Source organism: Saccostrea cucullata, unplaced genomic scaffold (genome assembly GCF_032062105.1).
Source record: "Saccostrea cucullata isolate Sc308-1 unplaced genomic scaffold, CSIRO_AGI_Scuc_v1 ctg55, whole genome shotgun sequence".
NCBI lineage: Eukaryota > Metazoa > Mollusca > Bivalvia > Ostreida > Ostreidae > Saccostrea > Saccostrea cuccullata.
In genome coordinates, this window is record NW_026937638.1 from 134,745 (window position 1) to 153,680 (window position 18,936).

At 33.2% G+C, this 18,936-nt stretch overlaps 1 protein-coding gene across 1 annotated transcript; it reads left to right on the forward strand.

The window, feature by feature from the left end:
- Nucleotides 1-68: 68 nt before the first annotated feature.
- Nucleotides 69-18,777, forward strand: LOC134248563 (peptidyl-prolyl cis-trans isomerase A-like). Its single transcript, XM_062730981.1, has 5 exons — nt 69-256; nt 15,238-15,268; nt 15,714-15,899; nt 17,836-17,911; nt 18,493-18,777. The coding sequence occupies exons 1-5, from the start codon at nt 188-190 to the stop codon at nt 18,623-18,625; spliced, it is 495 nt and encodes a 164-aa protein (XP_062586965.1). The 5' UTR covers nt 69-187; the 3' UTR covers nt 18,626-18,777.
- Nucleotides 18,778-18,936: the final 159 nt, after the last annotated feature.

Sequence of the window (18,936 nt, forward strand, 5' to 3'; positions counted from 1 at the left end):
GACAGCAAAACAGATATTTATTTAAATACAACGCTTTTCAATTACATACTTTATTTTCTCTTTACATTTCCTGTAATTAGGATACTCTGACGTCGCCCTGCATTTCTCCTACACGTGGGTTTATAAAACAACCGGCAAAATTCTTTTCAGAAGGGTATATACAGGATTTGTCAGGCGTCTTTCGACCATGCCAAATCCTGAGTGTTTCTTCGACGTCACGATCGACAAAAAACCGGCTGGCCGCATTTGTTTTGAGGCAAGTATAGATGTGATCACGCCAATGCTTCATGAAATGTCATTTACAGTATACCTGAGCTTAGATATGGCAAGAAATTGGTACTGCGTTTTTAGGTGATACTTTTGTACCCTAGGGTACACCCTTATTAAATGTATGAAGAAAAGGTTACAAAAAGGGTACACTATTTATTCCTACTGAAAACGAAAGTAGATGCTTCCCAGTGGAAGGAAGACTGTAACATCTATATAAGTAAAATTAAAAATAATGTAGCCGATGCTCAGGGTACAGTGGGTACAAAGGGTACACATGGGTACAGCAGGTTACAACACTATAAGAAATGGATACAAGGGTTAAGAAGGCTGATTCAGAAATTTTCTAAGTTAAAATTAAAAATAATGGAGCCGATGCTCAGGGTACAGTGGGTACAAAGGGTACACATGGGTACAGCAGGTTACAACACTGTAAGAAATGGATACAATGGTTTAGAAGGCTGAAATTTTCTAAGTAAAAATTTTAAATAATGTAGCCGATGCTCAGGGTACAGTGGGTACAAAGGGTACACATGGGTACAGCAGGTTACAACACTATAAGAAATAGATACAAGGATTTAGAAGGCTAAATTTTCAAAGTTAAAATTAAAAATAATGAAGCGGATGCTCAGGGTACAGTGGGTACAAAGGGTACACATGGGTACAGCAGGTTACAACACTATAAAAAATAGATACAAAGGTTTAGAAGGCTGAAATTTTCTAAGCTAAAATTAAAAATAATGGAGCTGATGCTCAGGGTACAGTGGGTACAAAGGGTACACATGGGTACAGCAGGTTACAACACTATAAGAAATGGATACAAGGGTTTAGAAGGCTGAAAATTTTTAAGTTAAAATTAAAAATAATGGGGCTGATGTTCAGGGTACAGTGGGTACAAAGGGTACACATGGGTACAGCAGGTTACAACACTATAAGAAATGGATACAAGGGTTTAGAAGGCTGAAAATTTTTAAGTTAAAATTAAAAATAATGGAGCCGAAGCTCAGGGTACAGTGGGTACAAAGAGTACACATGGGTACAGCAGGTTACAACACTATAAGAAATGGATACAAGGGTTTAGAAGGCTGATTCAGAAATTCTCTAAGTTAAAATTAAAAATAATGAAGCTGATGCTCAGGGTACAGTGGGTACAAAGGGTACACATGGGTACAGCAGGTTACAACACTATAAGAAATGGATACAAGGGTTTAGAAGGCTGAAATTTTCTAAGTTAAAATTAAAAATACTGGGGCTGATGCTCAGGGTACAGTGGGTACAAAGGGTACACATGGGTACAGCAGGTTACAACACTATAAGAAATGGATACAAGGGTTTAGAAGGCTGAAATTTTAAAAGTTAAAATTTAAAATAATGTAGCCGATGCTCAGGGTACAGTGGGTACAAAGGATACACATGGGTACAGCAGGTTACAACACTATAAGAAATGGATACAAGGGTTTAGAAGGCTGAAATTTTCTAAGTTAAAATTAAAAATAATGAAGGGGATGCTCAGGGTACAGTGGGTACAAAGGGTACACATGGGTACAGCAGGTTACAACACTATAAGAAATAGACTGATACAAGGATTTAGAAGGCTGAAATTTTCTAAGTAAAAATTTTAAATAATGTAGCCGATGCTCAGGGTACAGTGGGTACAAAGGGTACACATGGGTACAGCAGGTTACAACACTATAAGAAATGGATACAAGGGTTTAGAAGGCTGAAATTTTCAAAGTTAAAATTAAAAATACTGGGGCTGATGCTCAGGGTACAGTGGGTACAAAGGGTACAAAGGGTACACATGGGTACAGCAGGTTACAACACTATAAGAAATAGATACAAGGGTTTAGAAGGCTGAAATAGTTAGAATTTAAAATAATGTAGCCGATGCTCAGGGTACAGTGGGTACAGCAGGTTACAACACTATAAGAAATGGATACAAGGGTTTAGAAGGCTGAAATTTTCTAAGTTAAAATTAAAAATAATGAAGGGGATGCTCAGGGTACAGTGGGTACAAAGGGTACACATGGGTACAGCAGGTTACAACACTATAAGAAATAGACTGATACAAGGATTTAGAAGGCTGAAATTCTCTAAGTTAAAATTAAAAATAATGTAGCCGATGCTCAGGGTACAGTGGGTACAAAGGGTACACATGGGTACAGCAGGTAACAACACTATAAGAAATGGATACAAGGGTTTAAAAGGCTGAAATTTTCTAATTAAAAATTTTAAATAATGTAGCCGATGCTCAGGGTACAGTGGGTACAAAGGGTACACATGGGTACAGCAGGTTACAACACTATAAGAAATGGATACAAGGGTTTAGAAGGCTGAAATTTTCAAAGTTAAAATTAAAAATAATGGAGCTGATGCTCAGGGTACAGTGGGTACAAAGGGTACACATGGGTACAGCAGGTTACAACTCTATAAGAAACAGATACAAGGGTTTAGAAGGCTGAAATTTTCCTGCATTGAGCAAGGTTTAAATTTAGTCAAACATCTGTTTTTGTCTTGGTGCACGAGCAAAATCCTTTGGTGCACGGGGTTTGAAGTTAGGGAGGAATGACAGAAAATAACTTAAACAAGTTATTATTTTATTGAAGCTTTTTTGGAAAAATAGCATGTTTGAGTTACTAAGGCTGGGAAGAAGTAGGTCATAGCAAAGAGAAGTAACTCATTGAGACAAAAAAATAACTCATTTGAGTTATTTTTGAAAATAAATTGTTCAAGTTATGCCCCTGACTGATAATGTGACTGATACTTTAAGGTCTACTAGGCCGATGTGGACCCATATCTTGGGGCATCGCTCACACTACAGATTACCTCCAATTACCACTACGTCTATGGCCACCGGCAGGGAAATGTGAATATGATTTTGGAAACCCGTGTCAAAAAAGCCGTGCCGTATACCATATACGGCGTCACAGGATCTGTGAATTTGTTTAGATCTAGGTCATGGCCTTTAGAAAATCCCCAGATGTAACTGTGGATGCCAAAATGGTGACTGAAACTAAACTAACCTCCCATTGCTTTACATTAATGCTTAGTTTTAGAATTTTGAAATTTAAAAATCTTACATGAATATGTCCATTTACTTTCTGTTAAAGATTTACTTTATCAGTTACAATCCATGCTTAGTTTTAAATTAAGATTTTAATGATAATGTGCAATATTCAATTGTAATTTAATCTAGTAGCTAATTAAGTTTGCACAATCTGAGAAAGAATTTAGTTAAAATAAAACTTTCACTAAAACAGTGATGTCACAAAATATAAACTATAAAGGATTAGTGAAAGTCATTCAAATTAACCTAAACTCTTTCATCATGTTCATTGTCAACATTGCAATACAGGAAGATCATGAAAATTGAAAAATTGACTTATTTATTCTAGATTACACTTACTGCATTTACTAGTAGTTCAAAAGTGATGAAATTATCCCAGACTGACATATATACAATTCCATGCAACTTAAACATCTATTAGTTTAATATTCTTTAACTAGAGTAAAAAAGACACATTCTTTGCTCATGACCATGAATCCCTCCAATTTCATATTCAAATAAAGGAAGTTATGATTGAGCATGCTCAGTAAAAAGCCGTGAGATATATAAATAAATAGTTTTAAGCAAAACCCGCCAGAGTTAAAAACCCTCAACCTGGGACATGGATTCTGTGCCTCCACACGGGTTTCTGTGAGTATAAGGATTCCTCACTTTCAGACACAGAAGCTGTGTCCATGTCTTGGACATGCAGAACCCATGCGTCTTTTCAAAATCCCGTGCGGATTCCGTGTCTTAGCCAAGCCCAAGCTGTGCCTATTCCACCTCGAACTTTTGTACAGGAAGTTTTGAAGAGGCTGGGGTTTTTTGCCATTTTAGCTCAGCTGAGCTGAAAGCCATTAAAAAATCATATTCTCAAGAACCAATGGGTCAGAAAAGCTGAAACTTATGTGGAAGCATCCTGGGGTAGTGTAGATTCTAAATTGTTCAAATCTAGACCCCTTAGGGTGGGGCCATAGCGAGTTGTATAACATTGCATTGCAAAAACCTAAAAGCTTCTTGAGATATGAATTAAATTACTTCAATGCCATGAAAATTAACTGATCAGAAATTTATACCCACATAATGTATAAATTGATAATCTTGACCTTTCAATTAATGTTTTCAGCCAAAATAAGAAGTCTCCTTATATTAGACCAAAAGAGTTATGGTATGGGATCGGGGGATTATCCCCACTTTCAAAGGACTTGAACAGAAGTATGTTTTAACTTTGCGAAGTTTGCTGCTAGAACTAAGCATACACAGACACACCCTTTCAAAACTTCTTCCCTTCCGGGCACATTACATTTGTATTTTTTTTAGGGATGGCAATTTGTAACCGGTTAACCGATTATTCAGTCGGAACGATTGCAATCGGTTAGAAAATCTGTAATCGGTTACTCGGAAAAAATAAAATTTATGTAATTTTGAACCAAATTTTGATAGAAATTCATTTTTGAAAAAAAAAACTTTGGACAAATGTTGATAATTCAGCATTTTCAGAAGCTGACTTGGATGTTATTATCATTCTCCGGATTGATATTATAAGGTAATTAGCCATTGTGTGTTTGAAGTGATAATTACTGTTAAAACACCGCAAGTCGTTACCCTGACTGTCCTGTATTTCTTTAATGATGATTAAATCACCGTCGAGAACTGAGATTTAGTATGTTTGTTTTTTCACAGTCATCTATCGAATAAATTGCTAAACAAACTTTGTAAATCAAGTGATGAATACTAAGTATTAATTATGGTGACAACACAACTGGTGACAACTGGGAAAATATCAAATGAATGATTTAATTCTCAGACATGATTTTTGCTTTTCTTAATTTTTCCCTATTCTTTTTAAAAAGTCAAGTACAATTACAGTATTATATATGTAGATTTTATCAGTCTTTTTGTGTATACAATAGATCTACATACTATTTACATCAAGAAAATGCGTATTTTGATACGGTTAACCAGTTAATCTGTCGGAACGTCTTGCAGTTAACCGATTAGCAATTGTGTATTCGATTAATTGCCATTCCTAATTTTTTTTAAACATTGTTCCACCTTTATACGTTTACTTTATTTTGCACTTTATATGGTATCGATCCCAGTTATTGTTTTTTTACTGTACTTTTCTACTTGTCAATTATTGAATGAAATTTAAAAATTATTCCTTCGTATCGAACACATGTGAGAACAATTGAAAAAAGGCTTTGCCAAGGACCGCTCCAAGTTAGTTGTTCTGCTGTGTAAAAAGCTTTCTCACATATATGAAAATAAGAATGTCATGCCAGAAAAAATCCCAAATTCGCGACTACAGATATGAAAATGCTAAAAGAAGAAGTTAAAAAAGGAAATTTATTGAAATCTCATGCACAGCTATACATTGTTTTAAGCGGAGAGCATAACTGGTTGTAATCTCATGACCGTGGAGGAGCACGGGGGGGAAGGGGCTTAATAATAATGTTTTGTTTGTGTCCCCTCAATAATAACGTCCTAGAGGAAATTAGATGCAACCACGCATCTATATAAATAACACTAACAAGTGTTTCCATTTATCTAAAATATCATTTTTCAAATTCTATTTTAAAGGTACTTAGACACAGATATGAAGTTATTATTTTCTCTATAATATTATGACTTATGTATTTTAATAGCATTTCACACAAAAATTATTTAAAAATCTTATTTCATTTAAAAGATATTAAAATTTCAAATTTTTTGGCGGGTTTGATTGACACATCCTTACTAGTAGTTCATTGAATTTTCTCTCCCCAAACACATTCTCTCTCTCCATAAGAAATTTTGGATATGCAGTCGCAATATTTAGTTTCTTCCTAAGTCATCGATTTACCTTTCCTAAAGTTACGACATAACTTAGGAATATCTTAAGATAAGACAAGGTTAGTGAAACAGATAAGTAATGACATAGGAAAAAGTTCCTTCCTAAGATATAACTTAGTCCTAAGTAGGCTTTGTGAAACAGGCCCCTGGCATTTTCATCATGATTTCAAAAGCATGCACACAGTGCCTGAACAATTATAGTAGAAATACAGTGGGGATTGTAAATTTAGGTTTGCACCAATCCAATATGGGGATTTTGTTTATTATATCCCCCGCTTGAAAATAGTATAGTAAATCGGTATTTCAGTCCATCTGTTACGCTTTGGGGTACTTATCTCTTATCCTTTTTAACTCCTCTCATACCACTGAAGGAAATTTAGTGAAACTTTCACAGAATCTTTATTACATATTGCCATTGTGCACCTTTTATTTTACTTTTTGATCTGACATATATTTTGGATTTTCCAGAGGAAAACATGGACACATGCAGCCATTTTATTCATATGGGAGGTGGGGGGTATCATTTAGTGAGCTCATTGCTCACAGTACCTCTAGTTTTTTAGCAGTTTTTATTCATTTCTTTCTCAGTATTTTGAAACCTAGCTAAAACATTTTCTAAAACACAATCTTATCTGAGGTTGATTGAATATCTTATTGACTTAAAAAAATAATTTTCCTCTCTTTCTCTCTATGTTTTGTTTGGCTATATTTATAAGTTCTTGTTTCCTGTCGCAAAGAAAAAAGTGGAGAAGGAGACATGGAGTCACTGATATAAATTTATATCTAATATTGTATAAAGTTCTAACAATATAAACCCATCAAATCCCACCAAAATTTAATTAAGTTTTCATAGTTTTAAAAAAAATAGGGAATTTTTTCCACTTTTTTTTTTTTGGTGTTATTAATAACTTAAATTTAATTCTTATGTTTGTAAACTGTCATTATTGGTGGACATATATGTACAATACTGATATGCATATCACATGAACATCGCTCGCTCTTGTTTTTTTTTTTTTTTTTTTTTTTTACATGTTCTGGCTTAAGGAAGAATGCCACACCATTTTATATGTATATATTTTTTTTGTAAAACTTAATTGTAATAAAATGTTATTTACATGCCATAGGTGCTTGATGTTTTAAACTTATTAATTTTTATACAAATATTCCAGTTACTTTGTATAATACATAGTGGATTTTTTATTTATGAAAAATAGGCTTAAAACATAAAGTGCCAGTGTTACATGCTGGTAGTAAGGAAGGGGGTCACATACTTTATAAATTTAACAAATGAATCAATATATTTTTTTTTATTTTCTTATTCAAAACCTTTATTCCAAGGGGGGGGGGGGGGGGGGAATTTTGAAAAATATGTACATGCAATGTAGACCAAAATCTGGTTCAAAGTAATTGTGAACCCTATCTCCTCCAAACAAGTTTACCTCATTGCAAATTGAAAGACCCCTTCTACTTTTCACACCTTTCCTGGACATGACAAAAGAACTGTATATTTCTTGTATATTCTATGCGAATTGGAAGGTTTTACAGTTTGACACCTGGCCAGAACAATAAACATGTGACTTCATAGGTACCTGTATTATACCAGGTGGATTATCACCTGATCTTCCTCAGATTCTACCTTAGATCTGATTTATACAGTACACATACAACAGCATTTCAGTTGACCCCCACCCCTCCACAACATATTTCATTAATTTTCTTTTTTGCACAACTGCCTCTATATGTCATCATTTGCTTTAAATATAAAATTAGCTCATATCCTAAAGTAATCCCCAAAAAGTAGATGAACTTTATTTATAAAAGTAATCTTATTTGTTAACTTTAATTTTTTCTTTTTAATTAAATTAATATTTATTGTCAACATTTCTGTTTACCAAAAATTATGCAGTATTTATTATGATCACATGATATACATGTAATCATGATCTAAGACTACTTGTATAAAAATAATTAACAAATCAGAGGCGGCAGGCCAGAGGCATATGCTTTTAAATTCAAAATACTTGTAAATTTCTCTTCTTTCCTTCTATTTTCTACTTAATAATCATATTCTCTTCTTTTTATGATACCTATGTAAATTGGCAGAAGAATAAAATGCATGCTATATATAAAAACTAACACCTAAGTTCACCTGCTCGTTACATATAGCTGCAAGACTGCAGCTCTAATCAGAAAAATTGGGATGGAAAACCTAGAGCTACAGTGCCATCTATTGAAAAAAAAACTTTTACAAGTCTGTTATTTCTCTATTTCTTTCTCTGTTTACATGCATTTAAACTAGCTGCCACCTAAAAATTTCACTGGCTTTTCCTAGCATACTTGATTTTGCAACTTTATAATTCCACTGCAAAACATTTCCCAAACCCAATGTTTACATACCTTCTGAGCCTTAAATTTAGATTATCAAAATTTTCACAGATTTATATGCATGTTTTACCAGGGTTCATGTATATACTGCCATATTTTAGAGCTACATTGAAAGAACATATAAATGTCCTATGCCGAACCTGATCTACAATTTAGTTTAATTTAAAAAAAAAAAAAAGAAAAGAAAAATAATTTCCTCTAATCCAAAGTACTCGATCAATTCAGGAGACTTAAAAAAAAATCAGGTCGGTGGATCCGTAAACCAAGAAATAAAAAAAATGTCACCTTATATATGATCAATCAGAAATTTTGAATCAAGTCAAAAAGTTTTATCAAGATTTATATTCTAATACAGATTATAAACTGATTGATATTGATTTAGAAGAAATTATTAACTCAACTGAAATTCAAAAATTAGATAAAATCACCTCTTTGATTCAGAAAAAGATATTGAAGAAAATGAAGTTTTACAAGTTTTAAAAAATATGAAGAATGATAAATCTCCTGGAAGTGATATGGTAAAGCTTAATTCACAACTGAATTTTTTAAAAAATTTTCTGGAGTGATCTTTAAGTCTACATACATTATGCGAGCTACAAATTGTATATTGTCAAAAAAAAAGAAATTCCTATTTCACAAAGACTAGGGATAATTTCATGTATACCCAATGGGAATAAACCCAGACAATTTTTGAACAATTGGAGACCATAACTCTACTAAATTACAGAATAAAATATACTCTGGATCTTTTGATTTCAGACACTCACACTGAATTCCTAAAAGGAAGATATTTTGGTGAAAACACCAGATTTATTTATGATTTAATGGCATACACAGAAGCTAAAAATATACCAGGATTGTTGGTTTTAATCGATTTTGAAAAAGCTTTTGATTCAATTTCATTGTTCATGGTCTTTTATTTATAAAGTATTGAACTATGTTAAGGAGGCTGGCGGGTCAACAATTTAATCCCAAATTAACCACCAGATTTAACTTATTTTTTTTATATACGGTATATTTAGCTGTCAACTATCATTTGGCAAAGAAAAAATTCATATATTTTAGTTTTAAAATTTTACCATTTTGTATATCTTTATATGGAGCTCTCCTTTTAAAGGAGATTAAAATAGTCTAAAAATGGCTGCCACCCCCTAGCCTCCTTAATTTAGGAAATAATATAATAAATTAATTGGATAAAAATTCTTAATACAAATTTTAAAGCATCTGAGTTTTGCAATGCAGATTTTTATCAGATAAAAAGTGACATATATTATATTCATGGTGATGGGAGGGGCTTAAATAAAAAAAATCTCTGTGCTGGTAAAAATCTCAAATCTACCAGCCCATGATAGCAGGGACCTAGCTACCCATGGTATATACTTTTGTTAAAAAAAGGTATTAAATGATCTGTTCAAAGTACTAGTACTATTTACAAATATATTAATAAAGTTTAGCTAAACTTGTTTAGAAATTACTATATAACTTTAATTACTAATCAAAATTGAATTGGATAAGATAAATACAGTGTATAGGGTAATTTAAATTAGTCTGGCCTGAAATGGAAGTAAATGATCACCCAATCCTACATGATCACAATGATTTGATCAGTTTGTGTATAGTACACACCATCAGGTACTGTTAGTAGAGTTTGTGTTTGTCAGACAGAGTGGGGGTACAGGTAAATCATTTGCGATAGGTATACAGTATCAGGTGTGTCATGCAATGCTCAAGTATGGAATATAATTATCAGTGTAGCTAATTATAACTTCAAGAATCAGGACTATTATAATCATATATAATTAAAGGTAAGAAGCTGACTTATACTTACATGAGTGTGGTTGTTTTTTGTAATGTAGACCTTTGAAGCCATTAGGTCATGATCATGCTAATATGAATCAAACACTTTAAGTTATGAAAATGACAATTGTTGTGATTTTGTAGGCATATAGTTTCCTCCGTACCCTGTTTAAATTCTAAAATCAAATAGTTTTAGGATAAAAGTAGAAAAGGTGTTATTACTGTTAATCATGTTAATAAGTAACCACTGTACCCATTGTAACCCGGCTACATTGACAGTCCTTCAGAAATTTTCTACTTTCATTTTCCAATGGTTTTGTACTGTACCCTAATTGTAACCTTATTGGTAAAGGATAAATAGAGGTGTACCCTAGGGTACAAAAGTATCACCTAAAAACACAGTACCAATTTCTTGCCATATATGCTTTATTGAGCTGAAAAGCTGTTTCAATGCAACTCTTTACAAGTTTGCAATTTATATGTAATACACAACATAGACAAAAAATGTAAGTGTAAGTGGAGAGGATAAAAATCACAGGCTCTTGTTTCGTATATGGGGCATCCATACTTATTTTTACCATTCTATATATCAGGGATGGGGTCAATTACATAGGAATGTAATTAATTAAATTACAATTACTTCCAAAAACCTTCAATTAAATTACCATTACCATTACGTGAATTTTGAAATGTAATTAATTAAATTACACATTACATTTAAGAAAACATGCATAAATTATAACGGAAATAGTCATGTACATTCCTAATCCTGTATATTTCTATCAGATTATTTTACAATATATTTTTACAATAATATTTTTAAGATGTTCATACAATTTTCAATTACTGTGTCTTCTAACCTACATCTATTAGATTTGAAGATTTTCCTGCCACACTGAAGATTCTGTTCACTAGGGTATTTGTGAAAGGAATACATAGATACTGACTAGTAGAAAGTTTACTCATAGTTTTACCTTAATTTATATGTTAAAAATTTGGAATCATGAAACATTCGATTAAATTTATGTTTAAAGTACAATTGATGCCTTTTGCATTAATACTTCCTCATTTCAACAACATATTAAGATATTCTCAAAATGTTGGTATTTGACTTATTCTGTGCCAAACAACAATTTAAAGTCAAAGGTGTGTGTGTATAAAAATACCAAGAGACAAGGTCAAAATGTGTGAAAAATATCTATAATTAAGGAATATGTACATGACCCCAGGGACTAATTAGCACCTGATAATAACTTCGAACACAAGCTGAAGATATTTCAAACAAGAGGATTAGAAGCCATTGGATTACTTATTTTGATATGGATTAATTAATTAAAAAATCAAAATATGAATTTTATTTCTTCACTTTACAATGATTAATTGAATTTAAAAGTTTTTAAGAAAAAAAAATAGGACAATATTTAATTAGCAATATATTTTAAAAGGGAAATATGACTATGTTAAAATTCTTTTTAAGAAATTCTATTTGCTCCAAAAAATCAGTTAACCTTTCTTAAATAATGTTTATGAGATGGTGGTGGAGAGGAGGATTTTTCATTTATTTAAAATCAGTGTAATTGAATGTAATTGAAAAGTAATTGTGAATTACATGCCTTTTTGGAAAGTAATTAATTAAATTACCATTACTTGTAATTGAAAATTTAGCCAATTACACATTACTTTCAATTACATCGAAAATTGTAATTAATTACAGTCAATTACCATTACACATTACCATTACCCCATCCCTGCTTTATATAGAGGTCGCGACATCAAGCTAACACGTGACCTGGTGTACACATTGTATTTTTACCACAAGGTACCGAACTCGATTTCTTGCACCCCCCCTTTCAAGTTCATCCTTCAAGCTCGTACTTTGTTAATACATGTATATCAAACATTAATGTACTTTAAAATGACATTGTTCCAGAGCTGTGGAAAACTGCCGGTCATGCCGGCAAGACCGGCAAAAAATGCCCGTGACCGGTAAAAACGCTCTCGATGTCGGTCCACATGACCGACCTCTTTCTTTGTTAAAGGTTTTTGTTTTTTCCATTTTGATTTAGGGCCTATCATCGGCGCACTTCCCAGCTTAATTATCATACCTTAAATACGATTGCGCAATACTTTTTCTTTGCACGAGATCGAGGCTATAAATGAAAGCGAAACCAGCATTGTCTCGCGTGACCTTTTAAACTTACAAATGGGACAGAATTAGGTAGAAAACATAAAAAAAGACAGGTTAAATACCTGGGTATGTAAAACATTTCGACAAAAAAAAAATTCAAACACAATTGAGGAAAGCGGTAAATCCAGTACTTCCATCGTTTCGACTGTCCTAGATTTCGTTTTTTTTTTCGTCAATCATGTTTATGATGTTGGTATCTTCATTATTGATGCACAGAATTTCTTAGACTCATTTTCAGGGTAAAATATAATTCCCAAATGCATAATGTTTTAAAAAAAATATGTTTACTATGCAGATCGAATTATCATTGTCATCTGCCCGAAACAGCAAAAGTGATTAAATATATAGTATTGTTATAAAAGCAAAAAACGAAAACGGAGGTGGACTTGGAAATGAAGATTGAATGTTATTATTAAGTATTATAAGTAAAGTGTAATAAAAAAAAATAAATGTTATGCTTTTCCTTTCAATTTTGCAACTTAATATTTCGGACCGGCAAAAATTACTTCGGACCGGCATATTTTGTCTTCTTGCCGGTCCGAATGACTGGCTACCTGAAAAAGTTTTCCACAGCTCTGTGTTCACTTTGAAAGACTTTTTTCTTTTCAATTAAATCATTTCAGAAGTCTTGGATCGAGCGTCAAAACCAGAGACTTATGAGTATTCTGTTTCAAAGTCTCTGGTTTTATCCTACTTCTGTAACCCCTACCGGAAAAGGCCCTCCAAAGACCACAACCCAGGCTCATCCCTGACAGGCCTCTCACCTGTCAGTTCAAGGGCATGACACAGCACCAAATGTAATGTGAGAGGAGAAAAATGCAGCAGATCAGACCAGGATTCGAACCCGGGACCCCTGAATCTCTGGTCAGGTGCTCTACCAACGGAGCTATCTGGCCACCGGCGATCGGACCTGACTGATCGCCACATTCCTCCCTCCTTAAAGGTTTTTGGCCCTCCAAAGACCACAACCCAGGCTCATCCCTGACAGGCCTCTCACCTCTCAGTTCAAGGGCATGGCACGGCACCAAATGTAACAGGAGAGGAGAAAAATGCAGCAAATCAGTAGGGATTTGAACCCGGGCCCCCTGAATCTCTGGTCAAGTGCACTACAACTTAGCTATCCTGCCACCGGCAATCAAACCCCGCTGATCGCCACATAAGTATGACTACTAATACTTATGTATTTATGCTAAGGAGTTATAAAAAAGCAGCAATTTAAACTTTGCTGCTTTTAAACACATTAAAGCAAGAGATGTATTTTCATTGTTTGAATACGAGGGGTGATCAAAAAGTTCGCAAACTATCTCTATATCTACAAAACCACAATTCAGATTAGAATGAAATTCGGTACACACATAGCCATACACAAGGTCTATAAATAGCATATGCTGAATAAAGTTTCTCTCCTTGTTTGTGACGTCACAATGTGAAAATGTCTTCACTATTTAGGTCACTTGTGACGAAAAATGGTTGTCTCAGTCGAACTCGTTCAACAAACGACTGTACAATTTATTGTAATATCTTAGAAATCCCTTTACAGTATCATATAATAATTTGTACACAGTTTATTGAGATAAATGAGTTCCTATAAATATAATTAATGATCGGATTGATCGTTTTAGTGAAGGAAGGCTGATGGTTAAAAATGATACTTGTCATCTTGCCCAGTGAAAGCAAGTTTGAAAAGATATGTATTTTTAATTAAGCAATTTGCTATCAAAGACCTCCAATTAGCACTTTGAAAAATACTTGAATATTTGAACAATGATGTAAGTATTAAATACCTAAGATATTGTTTACTTTAGATTTTAAACATATTAGATATGATAAAAAGGATGCACCCATTCTCTATCCACCTTGAATAAAGGTCTCTCCTGAGACAGAAGATTTGTGTTTTAATGGTCGCCATGCTTATTTTTGGAAAGGATGTTATTATCCACCCATTCTGTTGCCGAGATATGACCATTTCTGACAAACTAACTGTTCTTGTCATAAAAATTAACTCACATGGAAAGAAATATAAAACTCGGAAAAATCTTTTAACTTTTGTGACAGAATGCTACGGAGGGGGTCACGTGACTGCCAATATCACGTGATTCGCGCATGCGCAGAACGTTGGTTGATGTGCATTAAAATCGGGGAGGATTAATTTAAAATATCATCAACATTAAAACCAAATATTGTTTCTTGTATGGAAGTTATTCAATTAGTTTGCGAACTTTTTGATCACCCCTCGTAACTTTACACCATTAAGTGACTTTGTGTACAGGGAGCCATAGATGAGTGTGATTCCTTCACCTAGTGCAGAATTATATTACAGTGGTCGCCAATATCGGGTTGTATCCAATTACGGGTCACTCGTGTATTTATGCTATATTGTTAAATTAAAGCGAAAAACTCAATAAATACACAGGTCATGAAGAATTGGTCTTTCTGTCTGTAATAATAAACAACTTTATGTGAGCATCCGACAAACGAAAATTATGAAACGCACGCATTGAAGACATGCAGGGATGTTTCTGCTTTGTTGATGGGCTACTTTCGTTTTTGTTCTCTGCAGCAAGGTTGATATAAGAGTTCTAGAAAAACAGTAATATGCCAGGGGTCCAAAGGCAATATGTTGACTCAGGAACCTTGCCATTATGAGGATGAAGCATTCATAAAACAGAAGAAATATGATGATCAGTTTTAATGAGTTGTTTCTTCTTTTTTTATTTAGTTGAGAGCTGATGTGGTCCCCAAAACAGCAGGTAAATAATGTTTTGTATGCATTCGTAGAAATTTAAATATTGTCATTGTATCAACCTTTGAATCATTCTAAATAATAGATAACACTTTTGTGAATTTTCTGTTGATTACATCAGCAAACTTTAAAGGGGTTTAGAAAGTTGTCACTAATAGAAAATGAAATTAAATCACCCCAAAACTATGTACATATATTCTGATCTTAAGATTCTTTTTTAGATTTTTGCAGCAAGTATTCAGTGCATAAACAGATTTCATTTCATATGACAAAATAATTAGTTTAAAATTGGGCCCTTATTTTTGCTAGTTTGACTGGACTATATATGATGTCTTTCTTGTTCAAAGACATTCTCTGCTAATCCGTATAATAATAAACATCCAAAATTTTAATTTGGAAGAAAATGCCCTCCCACATTTGCTTGAATCTCATATATATGCTTATTTTTACAGAGAACTTTCGAGCTTTGTGCACGGGAGAGAAGGGTTTTGGGTTTGCTGGATCCATTTTCCACAGAATTATCCCCGGCTTCATGATTCAGGGTGGAGACTTCACGAAGGGCAATGGCACGGGAGGGAAGAGTATCTACGGAAGTAAATTTCCGGACGAGAACTTCCAGCTAAAGCACACTGGAGCAGGTAAGACAGAACTTATAAAGGGGATAAAAGTCAGCTGTGTTAGTCTGTTCTAAAGGTATTACAGATTGTACATGTACTGCATAGGATAGGGGTTTTCCTGATGTTTCTTTTGGTCCAGCAACATTCCATTTGATATGTATATCGATAACTATATCTTATTGGTCAGAAGGATGGGTTTATATAAATTAAGTACGAAAGTTTGTATAGTTCATTGGTGATAGTGTTATTTTCCCTCTACCCATTTCAGAGAGGATTGTACTTTAGAGCTTATATTGATTTTAGAAGAAAACTGTATTACCGGGTATACATAATTCCATTATCATGATTATAAATATTTCTCTTTGATAAATATGATTTTGACAGGTATATTGCTCATTATAGCACAGTTGCATATACCTTGGTATATTTATTTATAACTATATATATATATATATATATTACTTTTTAAGGAGGTTACGTCATATTTTACATAAGGGTCTGTGACACTCCCCCAGATTCTGTTAAATGCTCAAATCAGTTTGCAAAAATATCATATTTCACAACAGACTTTGTTGACGATATTGCTATGGATCCAATTGATTAGCCTGGAAGTACATAAAAACTTCAACTTTTTCTCATAGATAAACCTGTTATTTATAAACTATTATCTTAAAAAATTCAAAGGTCTACTGTTCTTTTATTGAAGAAATTGGCATATTTTTCTTTTGATCACACCATGTGCTCATTGTTTATAATTAGAATGTTGAATTGTTGGTCTCAATTTTCTGCATACTTTTCCCGTGACAATATCTTTATGTCAGCATTTGTAAGACTCATACAGGTGATATCAAGCAAATTGTCAGTGCACAAACTATACAAAACTGGAAGTAAAAATATTTAATATTTCTCAATATACCTCACAAGTTATTGGGTTTGAAAGTTCCTTTTATATTGATGTTTAAAGTATCTCTTTTGACACTGAAAGGCCAATATAAGCCATTGATTATGTTTTTAGCTTACTTGAGCTGAAAGTGAGCTTTTCTGATCACATTCTGTCTGTCGTCCATCTGTCATCTTCTCCTCGAGAACCACTTGGCCAATTTCAAGTGAAGTGCCACTTCTTCATTCACAGGGAGATAAATAAGAAATAGTGAAAATTTTGTGTTCTCTTCTTAAAAAATTCTCAAGAATCACTGAGCCCAAAAATTTAAAGCTTTCAATTTTCAAGAAACCTTTTTTTACATACCGGGTGGTGTAGATTCAAATTTTTTTCAAATCATGACTCCCGAGTCATCAGGGCCATCTTTAAAAAATTGTTTGGTAGCGCTGTACTGGCCCACTGGGTAAAAATAGCCCAACTCAAAACTTTTTTTTTACACTCCAGGCCCCGGGATCATGAAACATTTTAAGCTTAAGTCAATTCTTTATTTTATAATAAAATGTTGTTGAAGTCAAGCAGACCAAAATTAAAATATTTTTCAACATTGTTTCACGGAGCTGATATTATGTGCAAATTAAGAAATTAATTCCATAATTAATAAATTTTTTATAGGCGATTAAAAATTTGACTTTAAAGTCTAGGTTTGTTTCATAATCCTGAGACCAGGACACAATTGTTTTTCTTTTTATATCTCTTATTCTGTCAACAAATATGTTGGAATTATCTTTAAAAAAGTTTTTTTCCACAGACCTACCGACCCAGTAATTTTACCCTAATTGGAGAGGGCAAACAAACATTATTTTAAAGATGGCCTAGGGATAAAAATCTTTTCAAGAACAGCAAAGCATCCTCAGATACATGTAGTGTACGTGTAGATTTAAATTTGTTCAAATCATGACCCCTGCAGATGCGTTGGGGCCAATATGGACCATCAAAGTTTACAGGTCATAAACTACAGTAGCTGTACTTTCATCCGAAATATTGTTCACCATATATTTCTTTTTATTTATTCAACAGGGACATTATCAATGGCAAACAGTGGAAAGAATACGAATGGATCCCAATTCTTCATCTGCACAGCTGATACTCCTTGGTAAATTGTTTTTTCGTATGACTATATCTGTAGAATTTTTTTTTTTTGCTTAAAGCTATTCACTTAAAAATCAGAAGTTGCGAGTTCCATCCTTATAAAGGTTATGAAAGTTCTATAAATATTATTTGAGCCTGAAGCTTATAAGAATGTTTCTTGTTATCAGTAGATCTGTTAATCATAGGAATCAATTTAAAATGGCAAAGAAAGAACATTGTGTGAATACCATAAGTCACCTAAAATTCTGGGAAAGAGTTGAGGGCTGCAAACAAGGATTTATTTTTATACCCTTTCCTCTCCGCTTATTAACTGTTTACCATTTTTTGTCATCTGCTGCATTCTATATTTTTTTCACAATCATAACAGTATAAACAAAAGAGGGGGAAAAGCAGTACTTTTATCAGACAAATACTTATTTATTTTTCCCGGAAAAGGATATGTTCTAGTATTCTTTATAAGAGTGGCCATGAAATTGATGTTGCCAACACGCCTTCTGTAAAATTTCATCACATCAATCACATTTCTAGGAATAACTAATGGATGATATTAACATTTATTAAAGCACATTTTATCCTTTTTTTTAGGTTGGATGGTAAACATGTCGTGTTTGGTAAAGTCACAGAAGGAATGGATGTTGTGCGTGAGATGGAGAAATGTGGATCAAACAGTGGGAAAACATTAAAGAGCGTGGCCATCTCAAAGTGTGGGGTTCTGTAGAGGGCAATCCTAAAATGCCACAGGACAGAATATCTATATAGAAACAGGCCCTGTGATAAGTTTACAGAATTACTGTCATAACATATATACAAACTTATCTAACACTTGTCAGTATTGAATTACTCTGTGGGTAATAAATGAAATGATAAAGAGTTGGTCTTTCTTCTAAATCTATGTGTTTACCACCTTAAGAACCAGTGATGTGTTTTCAATACAGTTAAACATGCTTTTATATGTCTGGGACAAACTTTTTAAAATCAATATAAACATTCATTCCATAAAGTCATTCCATGTAGTAGACAAGTTGATGA

Coding starts and splice junctions, on each gene's coding strand:
- LOC134248563 (XM_062730981.1), top strand. CDS start 188: ATGCCAAATCCTGAGTGTTTCTTCGACGTCACGATCGACAAAAAACCG. Junction 15,269..15,713: donor TGTGGTCCCCAAAACAGCAG/GTAAATAATGTT, acceptor TTATTTTTACAG/AGAACTTTCGAGCTTTGTGC. Junction 15,900..17,835: donor GCTAAAGCACACTGGAGCAG/GTAAGACAGAAC, acceptor TTTATTCAACAG/GGACATTATCAATGGCAAAC.